General features: G+C 38.8%; 1 protein-coding gene across 1 annotated transcript in view; it reads left to right on the top strand.

The window, feature by feature from the left end:
* zmat4a (zinc finger, matrin-type 4a) overlaps positions 1–26799 on the top strand; it is a 156362-nt gene that overhangs the window by 27025 nt on the left and 102538 nt on the right. Inside the window, exon 2 of the mRNA XM_086169614.1 lies at positions 2922–3023. Coding sequence (XP_086025740.1) covers positions 2922–3023 — 102 coding nt within the window. The remainder of the gene's footprint in view (positions 1–2921; positions 3024–26799) is intronic.

The following is a 26799-nucleotide window of genomic DNA, read 5'->3' as shown; positions in this document are numbered from 1 at the left end:
GCTGGCAACTTCAACCAGTGGTGCTTGCGGACAGTCCTCCCCACGTACCATCAACATGTGGACATTCCCACCCAAGACAAGAACACCCTGGACCACGTGTATAGCAGTCTGATGTGCATACAGGGCCGCACTCCGCTGCCACTTTGGACAGTCAGACCACATCTCTTTGTTTCTGTATCCTGTGTACAGACAGAAACTTAAACTGTAACCAGAGAAATCAAATACTAGACCTTGGACTCAGAGAACATCCTGCTGGACTGTTTTGATACAACTGACTGGGATACGCTCAATATCGTGCCCACCATACGAGTCAGGATGTTCCCCAACCAGAAGCCTTGGCTGAACAGTAAGATACACCATGTGCTACGTGCTTGCTCTCAGGCATTTTGGTCCGGCAATAAGAAGTAGTACAAAGCTGCAAAGTACAGACTGAAGATAACCATCAGAACAGCCAAGAGGCAGTACAGAGAAAAGCTGGTTTGGCTTCTACTCCCCTGCAGAGCTTGGGCGGACTACAGGTCTACCACCAGCATCGACATCTCTGCAAAAAGCCTGCTGGATGGCCTCAGCATCTTCTACGACCGCCTCGAGAACTTGTGGTAATGAGCTGGCTAATGTTCTCACTGCCATCTTCAACCTCTCCCTCAGCCAGAGCACCGTCCCCACCTGCTTCAAGAATAAAACCATCACCCCCCTCCCCAAGAAGAGCCCACCCACCTGCCTGAATGACGGCAAGTCAGTCCATGATCACTCAGATCAAGATGAAGTGTTTCAAGAGAGAGGTACTGGCCCATGTTCAAAGCAACATTCTGGAAAGCCTAGATCCCCTGCAATTTGCATACCAGCCCAACAGGTCCACCTCAGATGCCATGGCCGCCACGCTCTGGACTGGGTGAAGCTGGCACACAATGTGGCTGGGGAAGTTGTGTTTCCTTTCTAGGCTCCCTGTCGGCGGCGCTCTCCTTCCGGGACCCCAGCAGTGCCTCCACAGGTCCAATGTCCGGTGCCTCCTGCTGCTTCGATCGAGGGACAACGCAGGCGTTATGGCAGGCTGCTCGAGCCTGCCATGAGACACTAGTTTGTTTCCAGGAATCCATTCTGGGTGTTTTGGGAGGGACTATGTGTCAGAGACCTCACCCCACGGGACTACGGACTACAGGATAAATCTACGATTTATTTTTATTATCTTGTCCTTACAAGTGTGTGTAACATTTTTTCATGTTTGAACATGTTTTTTAATCTTTTTCATTTTTTCATGTTTATGAGCTATTGTAGTTACATGTAAAGTAAGAAATTGCCCAACTTAGGTTAATTGTGTGATCATACATATAAAGCTCTATATGATTTATATGTAAAAATATATTTCTAGTCGTGGCTTGTACTTGCCTTTTGTACTTACCTTTTCTTGTTGATCTGCTTCGCCTATTTTTCCTCCTGTCTTCTATTTTGGTAATGCTGCAAATAACCATCCGAATAATTTCGACTGTAACAACAGAAACACCTCCCCTCATGCTACTTTTGTTTCATTAACCAAGTGTACGTTTAAATATAGCTTGGAGACCAGACAGATTCCTACTGGTAAATAGTCACTGCTGAGTAAGGTAATGATGCAAACTGACTCAAAAATTCACAACCTGTATTCGTAAACATCCCAGATTCCGCATTCTTTTAACTAATTGTGTAAAGCTTGATCAAGCTATGTGTGTTGCTACTGTCCATAATAAACTATGATTAAGTTACAATTGGCCTGCTTTACTTTCAAATATAGATCGTCAACAACAGCCTAAGCTGCATCTCTGACAGCTACTTTCTGGTCTCAAAAGTACAAGGACTTCTAACATTCTTCCGTTGCACTTTACTTCACTGGAGGAGAGTGCTGTAATATTTCTATTTATTATTTACCATACCTGTAGCTCCAGGCTAAAAAAAACACGAAGGATATGGCTCCAAAGCCACAAAACTCATCATTTATTTCAAGAAATGATGTGGGGAATATACCACTCAGCTTATCAGACAGAATACTTACCAGGAGTAGAATACTACTGTGGCTCAAATTTAAGTACCAAATCTGACATCTCTGCAGTTGTCTCAATTTAAGCTATATTTTATTTTTGTATTCATTTAGTTTTATCACAATATTACTTTTATTCTGGTCATTTTGAAATAAACATGAGAAATCAAGCAATTTCAGAAAACTAAATCCTCCTTTGATACCTTGTGTTCACCGCCTTACAACAAAATGTTGATGAGTTGAGCTTCACTGCCTCTTTATATGAAATTTAAGCTCCCAAAGGACGCCTGACTAATTTAGTAATGGAAGGAAGAGAAGACATGGCCTTACTGTGTCCCCTAGAAACAGAATTAAGGCAAAAGGTTTTCAGAGGCTGCCTGTCCCTGAGTCACTTTTCCTTTCTTATGTTTTAATGAATATCTGTAAGTGAACACATGTCAGGGAGATATGTCTTTGTTATTTATTGATCCCAGCCAAGTACAATTTGGGCTGTGTTGCAGAAGGATCTTCATCCCTTGTAGTTGTTTGATATTCAGTGTTTTTTTTTTTTCCTCACTCATTTCTTTCAAAAACTGTTCGGCGTTGTGTCACTAACTGAAATGCTTGAAGTCATGAAATATTTATTGTGATGAAGGACTGAAATGAGATTATTGTTTACTTGCTTAAACACATCTTGGTTGGCTTGTATTTACTCCCTAAAGACTTGCAAGGCAATGACAGTGATGAAATTGGTGATTAAAAGATGATTCTGATTTCCATTTCTTTCCGGCCATGTTAGTTTGTGCTCAACTTTTTTCTTTCAATTCAGTACCTGACATTTTTTAGCATGAAAGTTGAATTGCATTCTTTTTTTTTACACTAATGCACTAATGGTTTCTATGTTTTATATCTTTATATTTCTATTTTCCAGATGAAGTCAACAGAGGTGGACCAAGGACTTTTCACAGACAGCTACTGCAGAGTTTGCAGTGCTCAGCTCATCTCTGAGTCCCAACGGGTTGCTCATTATGAGGTGAAAATGCTCTCTCGTATTTCACCACGCAAACACATACGCATGCACACACGCCCTCAACTCTCTTGTGGACTTAATGAAAGCCTTAAGGTCACACCGTGTTGACTCTACCTCCAGAGACACCTGGGTTTTCCTGACACACAAACCCCATAGCACTCATACTGTCAGTAAATACCTGATACATTCTCTCTTTATTTTGATGAACAATTACCCTGGAACCATGTCAATTACACCAGCTGACACATTGATCACCTATTTTCTTTTGATGAGTTATCCTTTATCCTCTACATGATGTTTGTAGCATATTTTATATGACACAGCATGCTTCATTAACAGTGCTGCACAACATGTCGAAAACCGACAAATGTATGTTATGAAGAATTAGGATTCAACAACAGATTCCAGATTGTTTTGAAATGTGGAATCTTTAAGGTAAATCCCCTTAACAAAGACTCCATACTTTTGTCACCCCCTGTCATATTTTGTCAAACTCCTGCTTCTATGATGGGTATTGTGACTGAGGGGAGAAAAAAAAAAAAGAAAAAGAGAGATCCAAAATTGAGCATCTTTGCATGAAAAGAAAGTCCTGACTGTACAGAAACAGGATTACAGTAAATGAACATATATGTTGAGGAAGGCAGACATCCAGGTCACGGTCAGTTCTTTGTTGGAGAGTTGGGAGTAAATGGGAGTTGTCAAACTCTTTCAATTGCATAACAAGCCATTGTAACTTAAACCAGCCCCCAACCCCATGCTTTTAAAAATTTAAACCCAAAGGTAATATAAGACTTGTATGATGTATGATAAACTCTAATGCAGACCTGAGCATTTTACGTCCTGCGGGCCACATCCAGACCGTTTTGCTTTTCCGGTCTGCTCAACTATTTTCATTGAATATTTTAATAAGGATTTTTAATCAATATTGAATTTAGAAACTCCGTATTTGTTGCTTTTGTGCAAATTTGTATGGATGTTTCCATTCAAAATAATTTCATTACATTTGTATGATCATGAATGATTTTAAAGTTGAAATAAAATGCCAAAAAATTGAAATATTTCAATTGCAATTTTCATTTTTTTGAATTTATACGTTACCTAGTTGGTCAGGGCATAAAAATACACGAGAAATCTGGCCGCCAGCCAAAATAATTGCCCACCCCTGCTCTAATGGAATCATTACATTAAGAATTTGAGTAAAAATTACGATCAACTGGCAGTCACATCATTTTTTTTCCTGATTCCCAGCCCTCAGAGTATGATGTTATATTGAATTGATTATATGAAGAACTGTGCCCAGAGCAATAGGAGCAATAGGGAGAGGCCGTCAGGGCGCAAAGTGAAAGCAAAGGACGCATAGCACTCCTCCTACCACAAGTCAGTCTATCATTAAGATTATTTTAACACATTTATGTTAGAGCCCAATGTTTGGGGATTTCAAATGTGCAATTCTTTTTTTTACAAAGTACTGGCTGAGGTTGTTTCTATAAACACATAATTGCCTTCTCTTGTTTGTTTCCCTCACGGACATTCATTCTTGAGGCATTGTATGCATCACGACTGGCCGTGACCTCTGATTCTGCGTGACACAGAGCTTCTCCTGCCTCGTCAGGTTGGACCTTTCAGTCTCTGCAGATGCTTCCTCTCACTCAACTGTCAGCTTGAGTTATGGCACCAGAGTGAGTCTGACTGCGGGCCTTCCTTTGTGGAATATCTGCCGTAACAGGACTTGAAAGGCCTCATATCAGACAGTAAACCATAAACCTTGAGACGTGAAGTAACTCTAGGCTGGTGACCATTGTAGTAAAATTCTAAATGTTGCTTTATCCTTCCCCAAACCTGAAAACTTTATATCTGATTTTTCCTCAGTTTGCTTGATTTTGAGTCAACTTTTTCCTCCGCAACTCGAGTTAAACTTAGTTTGCCGCAGGGAAGTGTGCTCGTTGTGCTACTTCAGAGAGCTATTTAAAGTAGTCTTAAATGTCCACGGGTAACTGGAGAACTGCTTTGTTCTTTGGGGCGTTGCGGGAGACAGGAAGTGGCTGGTCCAATCCCAATCAAAAATTAATTTTGTTATTGTGTGGTGGATGCTGAATACACCACCTGTCCTGTTGCCTCCTGGAGATGGGCCTCTTCTGAATTGTTGTTTTAGCAAAGTGAGGATCTAATGCATTATGACATGTTTGGGTCATGGTGATGCAAATGAAATACAATGAAAAAATGGATGGGAGGAAAGAGGATGACAACATTTAACATTCTTTTAAAGATGTTTTCTTTCACACTCAAGGACGATGTGTTGTTTCACACTTTTATTGAGATATAATAATCCCCTTTCCACTGTTTCAAGATTCATTTCTCTAATTGGTTACAGTAATTTAAATCTTTTGAATACTCAGACAGTGATACAAAGTGTATTTTTTCAGGTTTCAATAAATGGAATACCTATAGCAAAATGAATTATATATTTCTCCTGTTTGGCATTATATTTTCCATGTGAGTGAAAGGAAAGGTAGAGCAGATACTTGCTGGGATGCTTTGGATTTCTATGGCTGCTGTTCTCTCGAAGTTAGATGACAGACAGTAAATGTGTTGTTGTGCTGTTGTTAAGTTACAGCTGTTCATCTGACTTACGTTTGTAGTACTTTAGAGCAACCGTACACAGTTTTGGTCCTGCAGGCCCAGTTTTGGAAGTGATTCAAGTGGCCAGTGAGTAATGCCATCCTGAACACGGGACGGTGGTCATTCTTGTTGTTGCCAGTCTCCAAAATAGCGATAGCACTTTTGCAACTGTCTCTGCTGCAAGGAGTGTTTGACTGAAAATAAGATGATTTATATGCAAATGTCATGTGCCACGCAATCCCAGCGGCTGGATTAAAGCAATTGCTCATCAGACGAGGTCAGTGCAAGACAAAACCACGAAATCCATTCTACAAGTGACATTTTTTAGGTCCACAAGGCACTCATATTGACACATATATATATACACGTACACGGGCACACAGTTTTTACAGTTACAATATACCTTTTTTTATGTTTAAGTTCACATCTATGGTTTTGCAGTGCATTTTTACTCATTTCTTACTGTGAAATGAAAATTCAAACCAAATTAGAATTGAAGGCAATGCAATACTTGATGAAAACCTGTTGTGTCCGCAAGAATGGACCACAGTAGATCAGCTGTCACGAATACAATTTGTCTAGATTTAGAGGAAATAGCCGCAGGTGAATGTGTTGTAAAGGATTGTTTTGCAGGTCATTGCAGGATACTGATGTTTGTATGATGCATACACATTGGATTATAGCTAAGTCTGTAAAGACGATTAATTTCCGAAACACCACAAATATACTGTATGGTCAATCAGTTTGCTGCAGCCAAGCCTCAGTCATGCCTGGAAGTGAGTTTTTACTCCAAATCAACTGACCTGTAATGTATTCAGCATCGGAAATTGTATTCAGATGGCAGGAGTAAAAACAATCCTTGGGATCTCATTCCATCCTTCTTTTATTTCACCAAGTATTGTAGTACCCATCTGTTTCTCAAAATAATATTTTGCTTTTCCTTTATCATCCCTCACAAGAACATCAGTCTCAAAGGTCAAAAAAGTAATGCCTGTTGAATACGTCAACAAAAGAAAAGAAAAGAAAAGAAAAGAAACACACACAAAGACACTGCTTCGCCGATGCACTTGGATCTTAAAGGGTATGACAGGCTTATGGGTATCTTGCCCCAAAATATCCCATGCGAAATTGAAGGGACTTATAATGACACCTCTTAAGTGAACACATGGACCAGTGATTTTACATTGTGCTTTCAAAATTGCTGAAGGTGTTTGACCTTGACTTGACAAAGGCTCTGACCCAGTGCTTTTTGATCATCAAAAAGGCCCCTTTATTTTGTCCTAGTATCAATACAGTCTGTCTGGGTCTTAGTTTGGGAATTTATGAAACATGAACAATTGCTGTAACCATTATTATTGAGCAGTGTACACAATAACCAACAGGGCCATTCCAAGAACTGTAATATAGCAGTTATTTCGTATGATTTCACTGTCTCTGGAACATAACTAACCATTTTACCAATGACATTAGCGTTTTATACCCCACTGCATCTCACCAAACAATAAGCAATGATAGAAGGAAAAAAAAGTGCTTGAACTTTACCATTGTTTACAATAGCCATGTTGATGTTTGTTACTTCTTGATCTGTGAAATAAATGGATACCAAAGGGAGAGATTGAGGCAGAAGTCTGTCTCTTAGGTAGGAGGGTGTATTGAAACCTAGCTGATGAGCTTTACTGTGTCTCTCAAGTCATAAACCTGATTCTAGGCCCCTTGGTGGAATATCCTAGAATGAGACTTGGCAGAGTTGTGCACCAGATTGAATAGGAATGGATTAGGGAAGGTGGGGAGATGGAGAAAAGAGGGGCGGGCAGCACTGCAGAGAGGCATAGATGCGACTGTACAATAAATGATTGGAGGGGAGGGAGCATCTATTGCGAAGGCTGTGACCGAACAGGTACTGGACTGATGATTGGAGGTGTAAGATACGATAAGATAATACTTTATTGATCCCCATAGGGGAAATTTGTTTGTCACTGCAGTGCAACAATAACAATATCAATAAAAATAAATATAAATAGAAATAGAAGGGACAAATAAATAGAAGAGATAAGTGACAACAACTACAGGAAGGATAACAATAGATAACAGAATTACAAAAACAACAACAAGGATAAGAATAGATAACAGAATGACAACAACGACAGGGAGAAAAACAGATAACTAAATTGACAACAACAAGGATAGAAATAGATAAGCAGGTCGAGAATGGAGTGACAACAACAAGAATAAGAATAGATAACGGAAGAAGGACATGACTTGTGAATGAGTAAGGTACCTCCGGCCAGTCAGAGTTGTGTGCTGTCCGGACTGCTGTTGTGCAGTCTGATGGCCGTGGGCATGAAGGAGCGTTCGAAGCGTTCAGTTCCGCATCGGGGCTGGATGAGAAGTTGGCTAAATGAGCTGCCCATCAGCCACAGCTTGTCATGCAGGGGGCGGGAAGGATTGTCCAAGATAGCTCCCAGTTTGTCCTTCACCCTCCCCACCGCCACCAGTTCAAGATTGTCCAAGTTCAAAAGGTGTCGTTATTTCCCCTGAAATCATTTAACATGTAAAATCTAAAAGAGGTCCGTGGTTACCAAGATGTAATTGTCTTGTTTGATCAAAATTTGTACATAAATATAACAATGAAATCTTTCAACATACCTTAGTTTGTATAAAATTAAACAACGTAAAGTATTGTTTACGTTGCATCACTGTCTGTGTAGTGACGCCAGGAGGTTGACCTGGCCTCGGCCCAATTCATTTTACCGCACAGTGCAAGTCTACAGTGACAAGCCTACTTCTTCTTCTTCTTCTTTCGGCTTTTCCCTTCAGGGGTCGCCACAGCGAATCAACTTTCTCAATCTAACCCTATTCTCTGCATCCTCCTCTCTCACACCCACTACCTTCATATCCTCTCTCACTACGTCCATAAATCTTCTCTTTGAAGTGACCAGGCTACTACGTACAACAAATGCTTCTCTCTGTTTGCATAGCAGCACAGTTGCAGCACATTCACCGCCAACTTTTGCCAGACTCTTGCCTCTTTGTCTTTTTGTTTGTCTTCTTTTTATAGCTCAATTTTGACATCTGTCCTCTGCATTATCCTCCTCGCTCACCTCTCTCTCGGTTTCAAATGGGAAGGGTTGCACAGATGATGTGTTTTTGCACCATACAGTAAAATGAACGGGAGCAATCCCCGGTTATCCTTGTGATGTCACTACCCAGACAGTGTGGCAATGTAAACAACAACGGCGGAAAAGTTTTTTATTTATAATTTTATAGAAACCAAGGTACGTTGGGAGATTTCATTATCGTTTTCATGTAGCTGATACAAATGTTGATCAAAGAAGACAGTAATGTCCTGGCAACCGGAGATCCCTTTAACAACACATTCTAATATGAGACAAATAGTATAGCATATTTATACTTAGACCTCCCAGGCAGGGTTAAAATAACATGCTTCATTAATCAGCTAAAGTCTTAGTAGTTTGAGTTTCACTATGTTTTTTTTTTACCCCATTACCCCAGTCTTGTGTTGTTCATATTCATCCTTTTTTGTAATTGATTGCTCCTTAATCTCCTTGTTAACACTTAGGACATGAGAGTCAGTGATGTGCAGTCAGGGGGGAGTATGTCATATTTTTTTTGAATAAAAAAGCACTAATAATGAGAAAATAAATAATATTTGTCCACTTATCTGTATTAGAAATGTATTTTCTCTATGATTTCGATCTTTCAATCCCAGAGCCGGTGGTCTTTGTGTTGGACTTTCTGTGGGAAAGCGTTTAAAAAATGTCTAGTTGATGATCACAGGCATTTACTCACATTTTTACTGTCTTCATTTGTGGAGAATACATCTCCAATAAATATAAAGCTGAATACATGTATGGAAGATTTCGAAATTGCCTGTTGTAAAATAAATAAGTACATAAAGTAAATAAATAAATATATAGTATAAAATATAAATATAATAATTATCTTTGAATAAAAAATAAATAAATATAAAATAAATCAAATAAATAAATCCAGTGACAGGTTTGTGATGACAGGTCCTTGAAGTAACACTTATAATTTGATTTCTGTTCCCTAACTTCCATTGAAGTTGACTGCCATTAATTGAATTTTTAAACGTGTTCAAGCATTCTTGATGGTGATAAAGGGAATGGAAAACATAAACAATTTTCAAGCCTTTCTTTCAAGCACATCAGAGCTGGTGCTCCTTGGCAGGGCCGATCATAGTGGTCTCAGGTTCATAGTTCAAATACTTGTGTGGATTGTGCTAATTTATGGATTCTTATCTTCATATGTGTGATGGCTTTTGTTGCTGAGAGGCTGCTCTGTCCAGATACAGAAGAGCTTTTTTTTAAACTGCTGCTTTTGACTTCACAGAGAAAAAAAAGAGATTAAGGACTGACCTCAGAGTAGTCATTAAGAGACGTGTAAGTGCAGTAATGTGCGCGTGCAGGCAGAATGATAATGCCCAGAGACCTTGTTCGGTGGGGCACATTGCATGTCAGCAAATGAATTTCGGTAGCAAATGATCACACTTATCACTATTTGATCAGAAGAAATATTGCACATTTTTCATTTTCCGTCTGACAGAACTGAACCGAAGAAACGTCTCGGATGAGGGCTGAACCGTCTTCAAGTAAAGAAATTCAAGGCCAGTTGCCAAGACAAGAAGATTTTGACAAGGATATGCTTTTGTAATTACCTTTCACAGTTCTCTGTATTTATTCATGTTAGTTTTAGTTTGTTTTTAAATTTTTTTTCAAAACTATTGCTCATTGAAACATTCAGGTGTACAATTGAACGGTTATAACGTACACACGCCCAGGCCGAGTGCAACTGCTGAGTTTCATGCACGGCCCCGTATTCTCCCCGGGATCCTCAATCTGCGCCAGTGTGCCTATGTCAGCTAAACAAATTTCCTACTTCATTATCACCACTGTGAATTTAGATGGAGAAAAATTAAATTGCAAGTTAGCAAGTCAACCACCAATAAAAAAGTACACCATAAAAATGCAAATAACAGAGATTTACCATTGATATGACTCATATTCTTGTCAGTCCCAGCAACTATTTAATTCTTCTTACATCTGTTGTATCTTTGATGTGGCTCAGCTGCTCAGGCAATACAGTGAAAATGATGTGTTAATTTTGTTCAATATGTCTACCTTAGTGTACAAATAGAGAACTTTTCGAAATGTAAATATATTGTATCATTTTTTTAACATCTGTAAAATACGTTTTTTGAGTTACAGTAAAGTTAGTGTGACAATATTTCCAAGCATTGTTGTTTACTCCAAGATCTTTCATCCCATAGGTGCATTTCATCTGGATGTGGGACAATTATTTAAGTACAAACCACATGGGATGCCATTAATTTTGATCATGGCTCTTTGCTCCTACAGCTCTTGTGAAAAGAAAAGACAAAAAGAAAACATGTTGGAATCTGTGTGAAAGCTTGCCAATCAGAATCCAGCCTCTGTCAGCGTGAGCCACCAGCCTCAGAGTCTCTGACACTCAAGTGAAGCTCCTAAGCCTGCAATAGTCTTGATAACAACCAAGTGATTGATTGACATACCTGACACATATCAGTGTTGAGTTTAACTCAGACCCGCAGTGCATGTTTTTGTTTGACAAGAAGATTTAGGAAAAGTGAGAAAGACACTGTTAAACCGGCTTCCTTTCTCCCTTAACTGGAAGAAAAATGGTGCAAGATACATTTAGAGGAGGGGAAATAACTCATTAAAAAAAAAAAAATCAATAAAAAAACTTTGAGACTTCATAATTTAGTAAGAGGAGCCAGAGGAGAAGAGTGGTGTTGGGGGTCAAGGGTCAAGGGCTTTGCTCCTTCACGTTGCCAGTGAAGAGTTTGCCAGGCTCTTTACAGGATTTTCCTACACCGATTAAGCAGAACTGGTCCATCACCTTTCATTTCCTGAAGACAAAGGATCTAGACTTGAAGCTTATTCTTGCCCAAGTAACGAGCTGTTCATGGTCTTGGAGAAGCCACCTGAATCAGGGCACTGACGTTGTGGTAACCGAGATCGTCCATGAATGCTCTGATCGGAGGTTGTCTGGTGCCGGTTCTGAACAGTTGGGTAATGTTGATTATGAGTGAACTCATGTTTCGGAGCCTCTGGTCCACATGGCTCTTGGCTGTTGCTTCAAAGGCCGTGTCAACATCCTCATCGAACCATTGCCACGGTGACTCTTTGTTGTCGCCCTGGTGGTATGCTTGGGGTATTTTAATTTTGTTTTGTATAAATTAGACTTTGCAGTGACTTGACCAACCATTCACTTACAGATGCATCCCTCTGAGGGATTTCTTTTTTGGTTGGGGGTCATTGGGATTTACAATGCAATTTGAAGTTGTATTATACTTTTGCCTTTTTCTGCAAAACAAATGTATCAGTGTCTTCATAAATCCATATAGGAAATATAATGCTCTCTTTTCTGGTAAATGTATTATTTTTGCCAGCTACTCTCTTATTGTGCACTGCTGCGATCTGACCTCGGGTCGACATTAGGGCTCGGCACATGGCAGCTGTCATCTTGGTGGATGCACGACTACCCCAATTTCTAGTGTGTTTAGAGGACCCACAACTGCTGCAGATGACCGGCAATCAGTGAGGGGATAAAGGTGAGAGCCTCGGTCTCACCGGTTGAGTCGATAGCTCTTTTTCTTCTGTCTCCCGTGCCGTGACCGGCTCTTGTATCTCTTGCATCATCTCTCTCCTTACGTGGCTTTCTCGGTCTCCAGCTCCATCTCTCCTTTCCACTTGAGCCTCCACTCCGCTGCCTCCCTTCCTCTTCCCCACTTGTCATTGTACGTTTGCCCCTCCCGCCCGGCTGCTCATCCTCCACCGGGTTTCTCCCCTCCAATGCCTCCCGTCTGGAGGCCTTTGTCCCTAACAATTGGTATATGCCCGCGTTCTCTGCCTCGCCCCCGGCTCCCTCCCTGAGCTCATCTTATTGCCAGATGCCGGCCTGCCAGTTGGACACATACAATTGGAAGAATCTTAATCAGATGCGTAGTTTCAGCTGACTCTTGGCACCCTGAGCTTCTTCATTTCTCTCTAAGGCTGAGGCAGGTTGACCTGCAGAGGAAACTCCTATCAGCTTCCTTCATCCCTGACCTCATAGGGCTGGATATGTAAATCGATTTCTACATTGAGTGTTGCCTTTGGGTTGAGCTCCTTTTTCCAAAAAACTAGATACATGGAGTGCTTGGATGTCTTTCTTTAACACTGATCAGTTTGTCTAAATCATGCCCTGCCGTACCGATGCAAGATGCCAAAATACTTGAACTCTTTCATACAGGGCCTCAGCTTACTTCCCATTCCAAGGGAGTAGCCTGCTCTTCTCTCCCTCTCTTGTTCTGCATATGGAATACAAGTGTTGATGCTACATTCAAGGCTTGAGAGATCTTTAGGCAGTTGTTTTTATGCAGCTTAGAAGTTAAATTAACTCATGACAAATGTCTTCATTTCTATATGACATTGGTTTTGAAAACTGATTAGATACACAACAATCCTGTTGCCTGATGATCATTATCATAGTGTCAAACAAATTAACTTGAATGCTAATGCTTTTTCTGCTGCTGTGTGTGAAATTACTTATTCAGATGAAAGTTAAGAATTTCAACTCTCTTCTCAGTGGTGGGTTTCTGTACGCGAGCATTTACACATTTTTACTGCTTTGCACCCGCTGCTTTGGCCAGTTTACATCTCTAATTTCTTCTCATTATCATAAATACATAGTAAAATAAGACTTCCATCAGTGGGTTTTGATGATGTGTTTGTCTTGACACAAAGCATTATCTCAGCTGGTTTCTCAGAGAAGGAGAGCAGTCAGCAATTGGAACAACTACAAGTAAGCTTGCCGTATATCATCGGATCTAATGACTGTTAGTAATCGCGTCGTCCTGCTGAGCTTTGTTGGTTTTATGGCGCTCATGTCCGCTTGGCTGTGGAATTAAAGTCCTCGTTAATTATTTGGTCATGAAAGAGTAACTCGCAAAGTTTCCGCTTATCATTCAGCAGTCTTGAAAACTTCTGGGTAATTGATACTGAATGTCTTCTGAATAGGAACTAAATCATTTTTTGTAATAACCAACTGAAGGATTGTGAATCGCTTTACAGTCCTCCCTCTTCCCTGCTACACACTAGACATTCCTATTCCAGTTGCACAACACTAACCAGCAATTGGCTCTATTTAGAAAGTTTATGCCACAAAATCCTTTTACAGTGATTGTTCACGTCCATGATTGCTTAACTGAGCCTTGCTTCTGCTGGAAGCAAGGTTCAGTTAAGCTTTAGCCTGTTGTGCTACGTAGGTGTTTGAAGATGTGAACTGTTTTGTTAACTGTGACATTTGCACACGCACACAGGATGTCATGGATAGATCCGTGTTTGGGCTTGACAATGCAAGATGTGCCTTAATTTCGCTCACTTCTGTTTCATTTTAAACCATCTGTTTTCCTTTCTTCAGTTACAAAGCCTCCTTAGAGGCTAGAGATATGACAGGCCAGTAAAGTCATCGCACGTTGTCTGGTTTGAATCTGTCTCAGCACAATTCCTTTCATTCTGCCGAACTCTGCAGAAACTGATCGCTATAATTTTATCTCAAATGAAAGATGTAGACATGCAAACATATAGCAAAGAGTTGTGATGTGATCAATTATTTGTAAGTCTGAGTTAAGATGTCTCTTTTCAAGACATATCTGTGCTTCAAGTGTCAGAGCACTACACCTGTTATGCACACGGTCTTATTTGCACACAATAACTCCTGCTTTTCACCGGTGTAATCTAGCCTCTACCCGAAGAATTATAAATAAGTCCAGATTCATATTAGATACATGTAGCTTTACAAAAGGGCTGATATCCAGAGAGAGAGGAAAAACAAATGAACAGATGCCTGCATGAGAGAGGTTATTCATATCAGTCATCATGAAACTGTACACATGTGCTAATGCTCCTGCTTTATGACACCTCGGTCAAAATCATGATTCGAAGAGCTGAAAATATCAAAGCTTTAAATAAATGATTCTCTCACTGGCATTATCACTCTGCATCCATATTGTCACTGTAAGGGAAAATTGTAGTTTTGCGTATAAATGGGTTGCTTGAGCCCTGACCCTTAAAACAGAATGCTATGCAACCTTGCCAGGGTTTAATGATAATGTTTATGAGATGGCTGATTATTGAATACATCTTTCAAATTATTATTCATAAAAAAAGAGCAGAAGTTAATGATTGTGTAAAACTGTAGGATTAGTTATAGAATTATTCGTTGCATATTAACGGGCTAATATTGTTATTGTCAGCCCTAAAGTATACCATCTTAACGAAGAAAACTAAATCCAATTATACATCTGAGCAAGGAGCTGTAAGTGATACTCTATGATTCGTTACAGCAATTTTTTTCAAAAAATACTGGAACAATAGCACTTGTCAGCTCCAGGCTGACAAAGAAGTAGCATAAACTTAAACAGAGGAATGAAGCAACATTATTGTCTCTGCTGAGAAAGCATTGTCATTTGTATCCATTGTGAGTCTGGAATTCTGTGGATCCTTTTTTCTTACTGTATAATATCATATGTCCCAATATCTCCATTTTACAGAGTATATAAATCACTGATGTGACTGTGAGTTGAATTGCATCCAATATCATTGTGCAGCCATGAAAAGCCCAGGTAGTGACGAATGACAGCAAAAGCGGCTTAAATGCTTTTAAGAGTGGAAACCTTCAAGTAATTTAAGAGAGAGGACATGACTCCTGTGGTCCTTTGGTGGCTTACTCTCTGGATATGAGCACTCTAATGCATTTTTGACCAGTTCTTTTCTGTCACTGCAAAGTACCTATGTCTTTTTGCTTATATTTATGGAGGGAACACCAGAAGCATCCATCCATCCATCCATCCATCCATCCATCCATCCATCCATCCATCCATCCATCCATCCATCCATCCATCCATCCATCCATCCATCCATCCATCCACCCATCCATTCCCAGCGCTCAGGGTCGCAGGGATGCTGGAGCCTATCCCAGCTCTCATGGGGTGAGATGGATATAAAATGCTATAGTATTTCAGAAGTTGATCATGCAGCACTTTGCAGTTGGTAACAACACTTGTTTTTTGGCTGAGTTGTCCCTTTTTTAATCCCAAACAAATTGTGTTTGAAAAAAATAAAAAAGCCAAAAGTAGCCAGAAACAACACAGACACGGGAGAACATGCAAACTCAACCTTGCAAAAGAAATGAGTAAGTTCAAAGGTCATTTAGTGTAAGTAGAGCAGTGTCAGAGCACCTGTATTGAAATTCCTCTAGACGATTTCTGAATATAGTTGGATTTAAGAAGGGAGATATTTTAAATACATTAAACATAATTCTTTGCCTTCTCTGAACAGTGATTCTTTTAGCTGACATTTTATTTTGTATATATGTATGCTGTGTGTATGTATACATTTTCCCCATGATGAACGACCCCATCCGGTCACTGGCTCTGTCATTTCTAGGTTTCAGTTACACTCTAACCACCAACTATTCATCTGCTCATCACAGCAGCATGTAGGTGTCCTGAGTTTGCCAGCTCTTTACGAGCTAATCTGCATTTTTTGCGTCCATTCTGTTTGACCTTTATATATTGATTTGTGAAGGAGGATTAGTGAAGCACAGTAGCTCACTATAAGTAGCTGGCCAATGTTTGAGATTACATCTCCACACCGACACACATGCGCAGGCACACGCGCACACACACAGGCTGTTTGCGGAGAAGCTTTTTGCTTTCTTTAGTGTGTCAAACCATTCATTTTTCGGTGACAGACAGCAAATGTTAACACCACCAACTGTTGCATTGATCTGAAAAGTGAGCTCAATGCAGATGTGTGAAATGACACTTACATACATATAAGGAACCGAAAGGAGGCTGATCTTTCCTGAGGGACAGATGTGCACTCTGCTACTTTTTTCCTGGTTGTAGCTTTTTGCTAAGTTAGTGTTTATCAGAATTTCGAATGAACTTCTTAATAACCTTCCATGGATCCTTATCCCAGGTCTTTTAATAGATGCAACAAGTCGTCCATTTATAGTTGTTCGAGTCTACATCTACATGAGGGATTGCTGAATAGTTGCCATTGATCATCTGCTGTCATCTTCATTGGTTAAGGAGTTAATGGGATGGAACTATTGGCCATTTCTGCTGCTGACAAAAATAATTTACAGTCTTGAAATGAGACTGAATCATCAACCTCAGAATTTAGGAGGCTGGCAAACTGCTGCCGTAAAGAGCAACAATGTGATGAACTCGAGAATGGAAAACATAATTAACAGTAAAGCTACGTTGTGTCTTCATGAGGGTATTTTGTAGTAGATCAAATTAAAGTTAGACATGGCCTCTTCAGCAATCTTCATGCCACATTCTAACAACATTAGAAGGCAGTTTAAATGTTTAGAATCATATTGGCACAAAGGAAAGTAGCCTAAAGGTTCTTGTTGAGCAAAAACTGCACCACTGAGATATTCATACCCTCTGTTCTTAGTACAAGAATGCAGAAACATTTACACAGTTTAATTATGAGCCTGTCTTACGGGGAAAATGTGAAGTGAAGGAGGGATTATTAATAGAAATAGTCCGGAGAGATCATTCTTTTTGTTTGTTCTTTAGGATAAAAGGGGTTTGGGGGTGGCTGGTCATTGCAGACAGTGGGGGAGTTAGGTAAAATGTTCCCTTTGGCTCTTGAAAGATGATTAAAGGAGTTCAAAAAAAGCACCAAATCTTTTCTGACATTGATGCAATGAGCCAATGGAGCGTGTCAAATGGAAAAATGCACGAGATGAAGATTCCACTCACACTCGCAGAATGAATTCTTTCACAGTTTTGGCATGACTCAGCCCATAATCCTTGGCATGGTTTAAATTTCAAAATTACAGCCTCTCCTCCTCCCCCCTGCATGACGTTCCAGACCCGCAAGGCACATACTGAAAACAATAACCAGAAACATTTTTATCTTTTCTTTGGATGCATGTTGGACTTCTTTATATGCTATGACAATTTGTGAAATATGACGGCTGAGATATCAGTTCAGAGCATGAATTTTGAATAAACAGCACAAAATGTCATTATCATGTTATAACATGATAATGACATTTTGTGCCATAAGAGACATAAGGTTTTGACTTGTCATCAATCCATTTCATGTATCTGCTGGAAGGAATCACCGTAAGATTCAGCAAAAATGTTTTCTTGACCTTATACTGGTCATATATTACTGCAATTTTTTCTTCTTTTTTATTTTTTTGTTGACTTTCTGAGGTCTCATCTCCACTGCAAGGTTGCCAGGTAACAGGCAGGGATTTCTTATTGCTCCATAACTGTGCATTGAGTCATAGCCTTTAATTTAAGTTGTAAACTATTTTTTCTATGCTGAGATTTGTCCCTCATGTGGAGGTTTGTTTACTGCCCTTTTGTCAGACATGATGCTACAATTGATAGTAGAATGTGGGCCCAAACACAACGCTCTTGAAAAAACTGAACAAAAAAAATCTAAAAATGCAGGGAACTCAGATGAATTAAAAACTTGATGCAATCTAAAAGCAGGAGCAATTACAAAATAGTTAACAAAAACTAAAACTAAAAAAATCAGAACTGTAATGGTATCGAGACCAGGAAAACCCACAGCACACAAAACTAAACAATATCTGACAAAGACAGACACACAAGACCAACAGAAACACAATTAATTACACAACATCAGCAAGAACAGTGTGCTGATTAAATGTGAAAATTAGAAATACAGTGGGATCAACTACACCAGGAGAGGGAAGGCAATTAAACAGAGGGGAAATCAAAGTAAAGCAGACAAAGAAAGAGGGGATGACACCTTGCTATTAATACAAAACATAAGAAAGGCAAGAGATTAGAAAAATAAATCCGTACATCTAATAAAATGTAAAAGTAAAAGAAAGCGTCCCAACAAAGAGTCATTGAACCGGTAAAAAAGCAAATCTCACAACGAACTATGATTCTCAACATGACCGCTGTGGATTGGGAATAAAAATGAAATGTAAATCCTTTATGATGAATGGCAATGGCGGAAGATTAATTACCAATTCAAGGTTACTATCATGAGACTACTTGCTCAATTGCATGCTGACAGTCAGAATGGATTATGATTGTCTTTGCATTTTGAGTGAAATAATTTGTCCACAATTATCCATACATGCGGATGCTACGATTGCCAAACACATAATTATCATAGATAATCTTACATTGGATCATAAAAACAACCAAGTCTAAAAACTCAACTTAATAAACTCCATTCACATGAACTTTATTGGAGAAGTGCTGATGACAAAGTGACAATGATCCATCACCATCTCACAGCTGATTTATCAGTGTAACTCAGGAAGTAGATGCTCTAACACTTAATCTTACCATCTCCTTATCTGTCTTGTCACATGCGCTGCTATAAATTCTCAGAAAGATGTAAATGAAGAAAGCCTGAAGCCTGTGGGAGATTGCCTCAGCCAAATCTGCATACAATCCAAAATGAATGTAAATGTATACTGTTACACTGTTAATTTTGCCAGAATACACTCAAAAATTGTGACTGTAGAATGTGGGTTATTATAATATTGACCTCTTATTATATAGTATCAGTTTTTTTGAAGGTATTTTGTTGGAGTACACAATTTGTATTTGATGGATGTGCTATCAAATTTATATTTCAGTACTCACATCCTGTTTTCACTAAACTAGCTTTCATGAAAAACCATAATTAAATCCACTTTTCCCTGGTGGAAAGAAAAAAATGCTTTCTTAGGGTCTGGGGAATATGAAAGAGATATGATATTACTAGCTGTCAGCTGAGTTAAAAGTCCTTAGGCTTTGGAGGGAGAGACACTTTGGAGCCACCCTCTCTGAATTGTAATATATTTACATTTTACAATAGTTTATTTCGTTTCGCCCCCCTTGAAATATATCACCTTTGGTTATGGTCATGGATAAGCACATGTGCCACCACAGTGATTTTTTTTTTTTTGTTACTCAGCATATCTTAGTAAAAATACTGTACCCTGTAAAAATACAAGCGCTGTATAAATGTCCTCATGATTCCCAGTGTCTGTTGTTGATCACAGGACATTTTGTTCCTCATCAATATACCGGTTTTGTGGATGTTTAAAAACTGATGTGATGGCCCACTTCTGTGACAGCGCTCTGTCGAGTCTCAAGGTTCCCTGCCGGCTTTATCTTCTGATTGCTGCACAAAAGTCCTCTGCCTACTGCCAAGAGGTATTGGCAGGTCTGTGAAAAGCTGTGAAAATCGTAAACTGAGGGATGCTAAACTCGCTGAAAATGCAGTGAGGACGGGAGGCTGCGGTTTATTCACGTCAACATGTCAACAGTGACATATGATGCAAGTTTCTTCCCAGAAAACAAATTGGGGTGTGCTGATTTATAGTCTGTGAGCAGTACTTTGTTGGTTCTCAATGCAGAAGCTGAGGTAAGGTTTATTTCTAAAAGTGGATAGGGTGGCAGGTACCACTGTGACAAATGCAGGGAGACAGGGGAAATGACTGGAAATGAGAAGTATGGGGCTAATATATAGGCTTCTGCCTTTTGCCACTGATACTAAGGCAGCAGGTTTAGCTGATGGATGGGTCTATTCCAACTGGGGCACAGCAGGGACACTGGAACTGTAGCGCCAAGCCACTTCTATTAGTCCAGACCCATTTTCCATTTCATGTTCATGGGACTCATATAATTATAATTTGCTTTCAGTGTGAATTGCCCCTTCAAAACAAGACATTAGGGGCCTTTCTCCAAATCCCCTTTCCTACTTAGGTACTGAAATTAATTTACCAAGCCTGTCATTTTGAACATTTTGGACAAAAATGTTAAAGTACCGATACCCCTTCTCAATACTTTGACAAGGCAAGGTGAACTTTCAGGAAATATTGTTTGAAGCTCTGACTGTTTTAATTGCAAAATAAGCTGCGACAAAAAGAACAAAAAAGAAAAGAAAGAAAACACCCATATTGACTTTCAGTCACCATGTGAGTCTATAATCAATGTCCTCTTATTAGGATAGGAAATATTTGATGTATATTCGTGAAAGTGGGCACGCCCAACATGAAAGTGGACTGAGAGTGGGATACACTCAAATTTATTTACCGCTGGATTGGTTTAGTCTGATTTGAAAATTCAAGCTATTTTATGCTGCACCAAAATATAGCGTACATGGTTACTAGATCACTTCAATTGAAGTGTTTTTTTGAAATCACAAATCAAAATGCATCACTACCTAAAACTAGGAAATGTTTTAATATTTCCTAGTATTTCCTAGTATTCCTAGGAATACCTAGTATTCCTAATATTTCCTAGTAATACATCTTCCTCTCAGATAAAATGTATGTCTATGCAAACCATGTCACTAAAGATGAAAACTGCATCAACATTGAAGATAGGATGATTTTATAGATGGCGGTTCAGTGGGGCCAAACCTGATGAAATTAAGGGAAGTAACACCAACAGTTTCGGATTTCCCACGGGCAGAGGCACAGAAATAGCAACAAAGCTACAATACAAGTGTTTGAATTTAGTAAATGCTTGGAATTCCAAGATTAGCCTGAAAATCTCTGTGCCTACAGAGACCATAATGCTGGGGCTCATTTGCTGTTCCTCTCTGGCTGTTCAGCAATTTGTGTTTTTGATGTAGTGAATGTCTTCTTATGATCCTGAAATGTGGTTGTGATGACAGAACAAATGCTGAATTTGTGACCATGAATATGGGTTTTTTTACTGATTTTTTGCAGAGATGCTGCGATGACTGTGGGCTTTTTAATCCCTTCATCCATGTTGTTATCTTTGTTATATAGATTGTTGCTTACTGCTGGGACAGTGTTTGTTTGTTTTTTTCTGACTCTTTTAGTTCCATGGAGGCGCTGCTTCTTTACAACATGGTTTTAAGATGAGCCCTGGTTAGTCATTCCAATTTTCAATATGTGTATTCCTTCTGTAAGAATCATAATTCAATAATTTAAAATGATTACTGCGGGCAGACTTTATTTGTCTTTGATTAAAAATATTGAATTTGGATTCATAATGAACATTTGTAAGCACATTAACAATACAGTAGAATCAAGTAGACATGGAGTTTAGTTCTTCTGTATTCTCAAAATAATTATCTCATTATCTTCTGTGAACAAACCTGGTTTTCTCCAGGTAACGAAATCATTTATCAACTTCTTGCTGGGACTTATGGTGTTTTTATTGCTAAAATGATACCAGTCTTCCCTTCTATATCTCTTGCTCACCTGTTATTCTTATCATATCATCATGTTTTATCATGTATGCAAGCAGCATTAACATAAAACACTTGACAATCTAGTAATGCTATAGTTTTACAGAAAAGTAAAGTAGATTCCAAAAAGTTATTCCTTTTACCTTATATGTGGATGTATACCCTGAATCCACTGGCTCCTCCATTATTGCATCATCTCACCTGCAAACACAGTCCATCACAAAATAAGCTGATCTGAAGTCATCGTGGTGTAGAAAATCATCATGAAGGAATCATGCATTAAAATAGGCAATATCAAAATAAGTACAGGGAAAATATCACACTGGTCTAATGGCTGTTGCCTATATATCAAGAGCTGATCCTGGTGAATCACTGTTATTAGGTTCCCACTACCATTTTAAAGCCACATTAGCAGTTTATTTAAAAAAAAAAAAAAAACATTGATCTAACTTTGCTGCAATCGTAGCTTGCATCTTGTTGTTTCAATGAAACATAGTATACCTGGAGTATATGGGCATCTCTGCAAGTTGAGATTCTGAAAGTGTGACTAAATAACACAATTCTTGAACTTAAAACTGAAATATCTCACTCTTCACCATAGAGTCACAGATTCAATGATTCAGGGATTCTACATATTCTCTATCATTTAATGCTGCTGATAGTGGAACAAAATTTGTCTCTTTAAGCCCTGTAGACAGCAAGTAACAGCAATCTAAGATAAAATGAAATAAAGATGTGAATGAGACACACACAATTAATGGGTACTATATTAACAAACTACACGAACAAAATATAGAAAATAAGCATTGGCTTGATGAATAAATATGGCCATGATAAGACACTTTGTAAATTGCAGGGAAGCAGCTGTGGTCTTGTTCGAGCAAATCTATAGAGCACCGCTGTTATTCGGCAGTCTTGTTGCTGTGGTAAAGAAGAGGGTTGAGACAAAGCTGTCCCCTGGTCATATTTCTGCCTTTTTTCTGCCTTCTCTACATATTGGGGACACACTGAATAAAACTCTTCCTATCAGTTTCCTTTTTTTTGGCTTATAGAAGCTGCAACACATTCATTTTAACAGTTTTATTAGGTTGGCCAGAGATTTGTCCTCCACACAAGAATTTATAATGCATGTGAAGAGCTGACCTTTTGTGTAGCATACTTTGCTCTCCTCTAACCAAAGTGCTCACTCGAGACTTGCACTTTAGTTTCAACAGTGTTGTATTCAGAAACAGCCAATTAATGGTGATCAATTTGATGCCATTTACCAGGTAAATGGGCTGCAGACTGCGCATCCTACTCCCCTGTCTTGCGAGACTGTATCCATGAAGTCCTGGATGGCCTTTCTGGACAAATCATACTGTAACCCCTCCGCCTTTCAATTCTACCAACAAAACCCCACGAGAGCTTGTTGTTTTGATGTAAATGAGTGATGAATCATAACACAAAGTCGGATTGACCGGGAAGAGTTAAGGTTTTCCATCATGACTTGCAGCAAAGAACCTTGTTTTCAACTGTAGGGAGTAAAAGCAGTCAGTAACAACAGCCCGGGGCTAAATAGTAGACACAGCAAACCCTCTGTTTTAGTCTCGAGGGAAAAGCTGAATAAGACAGATCATTCTAGAACCAAGAATGTTACTGCTCACCTGACCTCTGTCACAACAGGTTTAGTCTATAATAAGATCGCTCACTGACGCTGACAGCACACAGACACCAGTCTAGTACATTTCATAGAAGGCTTAAGGCTATGTTTAGGTAGAGGATATAAAAACTGACCCAGGAAGTAATAGGGTGCATAATGGGCATATATCAACTGTCAACTTGAGGCTGTTGGAATGCGGTGATGAGCAGAGTTTGAGCTACGAATGGCACTGGAGTGAGGAGGAGGAGGTGAATACTTTTTGCAGAAAAATGGGAATAATTTACTTTCCTTTTGCATTACAATAGTTTGTTTATAAAGCCATTACTTAACTTTTAGGATGAAGATACTTGTCAACGAATGTCACTTTTTTGGGAGAGTGAAGTAATAGCTGCTATTGTATGCGTAAGTCTAAACAGAATGTCTTTGTACAAGCAGCTATAGTGAAATTATACAAGAAGCATGCAAGCCCTGTCAGTTCACCTGTTAGTTCTCTCTACTCTGTAGAACACCTCAAAAAAGTGTTTACTCATTCATTTAGTAGCTCCCAGATTAACTGTTATGTCCCACATATATGATACAGCTCTAAATTGATCAATGCTATTTATATCTGATTGCAAACCAGAGATGATTATATCCGCTGATTTTGTACTTAAAGCAGTATTAGACGTGGGAAAACAAATATCTTGAAAACAATCTCTAAATAAAGCTTTTTAAGAGACTCGGTATTAGCTGCAGGTATGTGAAAAAGGTTTAGAGACCCAAGAGAAAAGGGATGCTTATTAATGCAAGTGATTTGTTGACAGGACATTTGAAAAGTGTTTGTTCTGTCATCTAAACATATATTTGCATTCTACAATGGAAGATCTCAGTTTTGTCAGGTGAACACCTAAATAGAGGGTGAACTACATTTAAAGCAGTTTTGATTTGTCGAAAAGAAAAAAAAAAAAAAAGTTCAGCTATGTTTTGACTGTCTCTTATGATATTATCTTTTTTTTTTTTTTTTTTTTTACACACCCAATCCAAAATCACTGCATTTGACAACTACCTCAGTGACAGAGAAATCAAATTATATTTTGCATCTCGTTATATTTTGGAAAATGTTATTGTTAAAAATATTAAAAAGTGATTTAAATTGTTATCTATCCTTGGGTCAGGCTGCATGTATGCTGGAACTTAGAGAAAAAAATAAAATAAATAAAAATAAAAACTGGTCATTAACTGGTCATTTATGTTTTCCCTTCATTAGCTGTGAAATATATTCTTTTTGTTTGTGCCTTTGAAAGGAACAGAGTCAATTAAAATGATAAATGATCAGATTGGAGTTCTTATAACCTTTAATAGATTTGATTGTCAAGGCAATAACCCTTAATAATTATAGATATACATGTTTGAGTTGCACTGTTTTGACTGACAATTATTTGGTGGTGTTTAGTTCAGTCTGTAATTTTCGAATGTTCTGATCGTTGGTCTTTTTTTTACCAAAGTAACCTCAATCATGCACGTCACTAATATGTTCTGCTTTGCTTGGGGTCCATATTCAAAAACTTCTATCGAGGTGTCATGGCAGAGTTATGAGCTATATATCAGCAATGTTCCTGTGTGGGGTCATTTCTGTGCATCTATTTAATTTGACATTTTGAATAATGACCTATTATAGTACAACATATGCTCATTTGCATACCTACAGCCCTATCAGCAAATTAGTTTCCATCTGACATGGCACTCAAAAAGTTGACTGACACACCAATTTTACACTGGCAAACACAGCACTGTGTCAAAGCAGTGCTGACACACAAGAGCTTCAAGACAAATATATTCCCAAACTGCAGAAGTCTCAGGTTAAATCTGCCCAAATGTAAGCAGCAGCATACCAGTACTTTTTCCAACTGCCAGGGAAAAGGTAAAGGACAAGAATTCATCAGTGCATGCTCAGTTGTCATAAGTAGGATGTGTCTGACCTTTTTAATTATTCATGGAGAGTGGGACAATGGACTCTGCAGGTAAAAATGAAAATTAAATGATGCCATGATTTTATTATCTACCATTTACTGCACCATCTCAATACTCAATCATGTGTAATGTGTACTAATAAGAATTCTAAATACACTTTTTCTACCATAATAGAAAATGTGTTGTATAATAATCCTGAACTTGAAAAATACAGTCTTTATTCAGTACTCCCCGAGTGAAGGATTTAGTGGTGGACCAACTTTTTGTTCAGGTGCAGCGGATAAACTGGCAAGTGTTACAGCTATTTCAGTTATGTAGTAACCTTGGGAACATAGGCAATCTCCTGCCAGATGGATGGATTCTTGATGGTGTCAATCATAATAAAACTCAGCTAATGATCAGACACCATGCTGAGATATATGATGTTGCAAGAGTTCAGTCTAGATTTGATGTGCTCCTATTGATGTATATGCCATGTTTGATGTTTAAGTTGCCCTTGCAAAGTGCTTGTAGAATGTTAGACCAATAAATCATGAGGTCCGACGTTCATACTGTAAAACCATTGTCTAAAAAACCTTGCAAAAATTCAACCCAAAAACCTGTTTCAGATTAGAGAAAAGCAATTTATTTCACATCACTCATCAAATTGTACTGCCCAATTTCTCCCTTTGAATATAAGTGATTACAACACAACTGTCATTTTTTTCTTCAATTACTTTTAATGCCAGCCTTTAAATTCATCACTGGCATGTTTCAGGGGGTTAAAGTTGTCGTTTTTTGAACCAAAAATGCTTGGTTTTTGATTCCTGCGCTCCTCACAGCCCGTGTGTTGTTGGGGAAGACACTCCTTAGTGGCTGCCCGTATTTCATGGTTCATCCATGAGGGTTAAATCAAGAGAAACAATATCCTGCAACTGATTATAAAGAAAAAAAAAGGTGGATTCAGGTGTACCCTCTGCCCCCTTGTTTGGTATATAAGTGTGTAAACATCCAATTACCAAAGAGCCCTATATAATGGCTGTTTGTGAATTGAGCATATGAGGGTCTCTGAGTCACAAAGTGACCGAATAAGAGTAGGGCAGGAAACGCTACAATAAGCCTTTTTCTGCTTTAGTGTTATTTCATCACATTTAAATTATGACAAATTGTAGTATTTCAGTTTTAATGGTGCAATGGTTGGCACTTTCACCTCCAAAATCATGCAGTAGATCATAAAGAAACCCTAAATGGCCCAGAGATGTGAATGAGAGAGTGAATGGTGATGTCTTTATCT

The sequence above is a fragment of the Fistularia commersonii genome, chromosome 22 (genome assembly GCF_037954325.1).
Source record: "Fistularia commersonii isolate RoL2024-O1a breed Wild chromosome 22, RoL_Fcom_v1.0, whole genome shotgun sequence".
In the NCBI taxonomy this organism is placed as follows: domain Eukaryota; kingdom Metazoa; phylum Chordata; class Actinopteri; order Syngnathiformes; family Fistulariidae; genus Fistularia; species Fistularia commersonii.
This window is presented reverse-complemented; position numbering and strand designations above follow the sequence as displayed.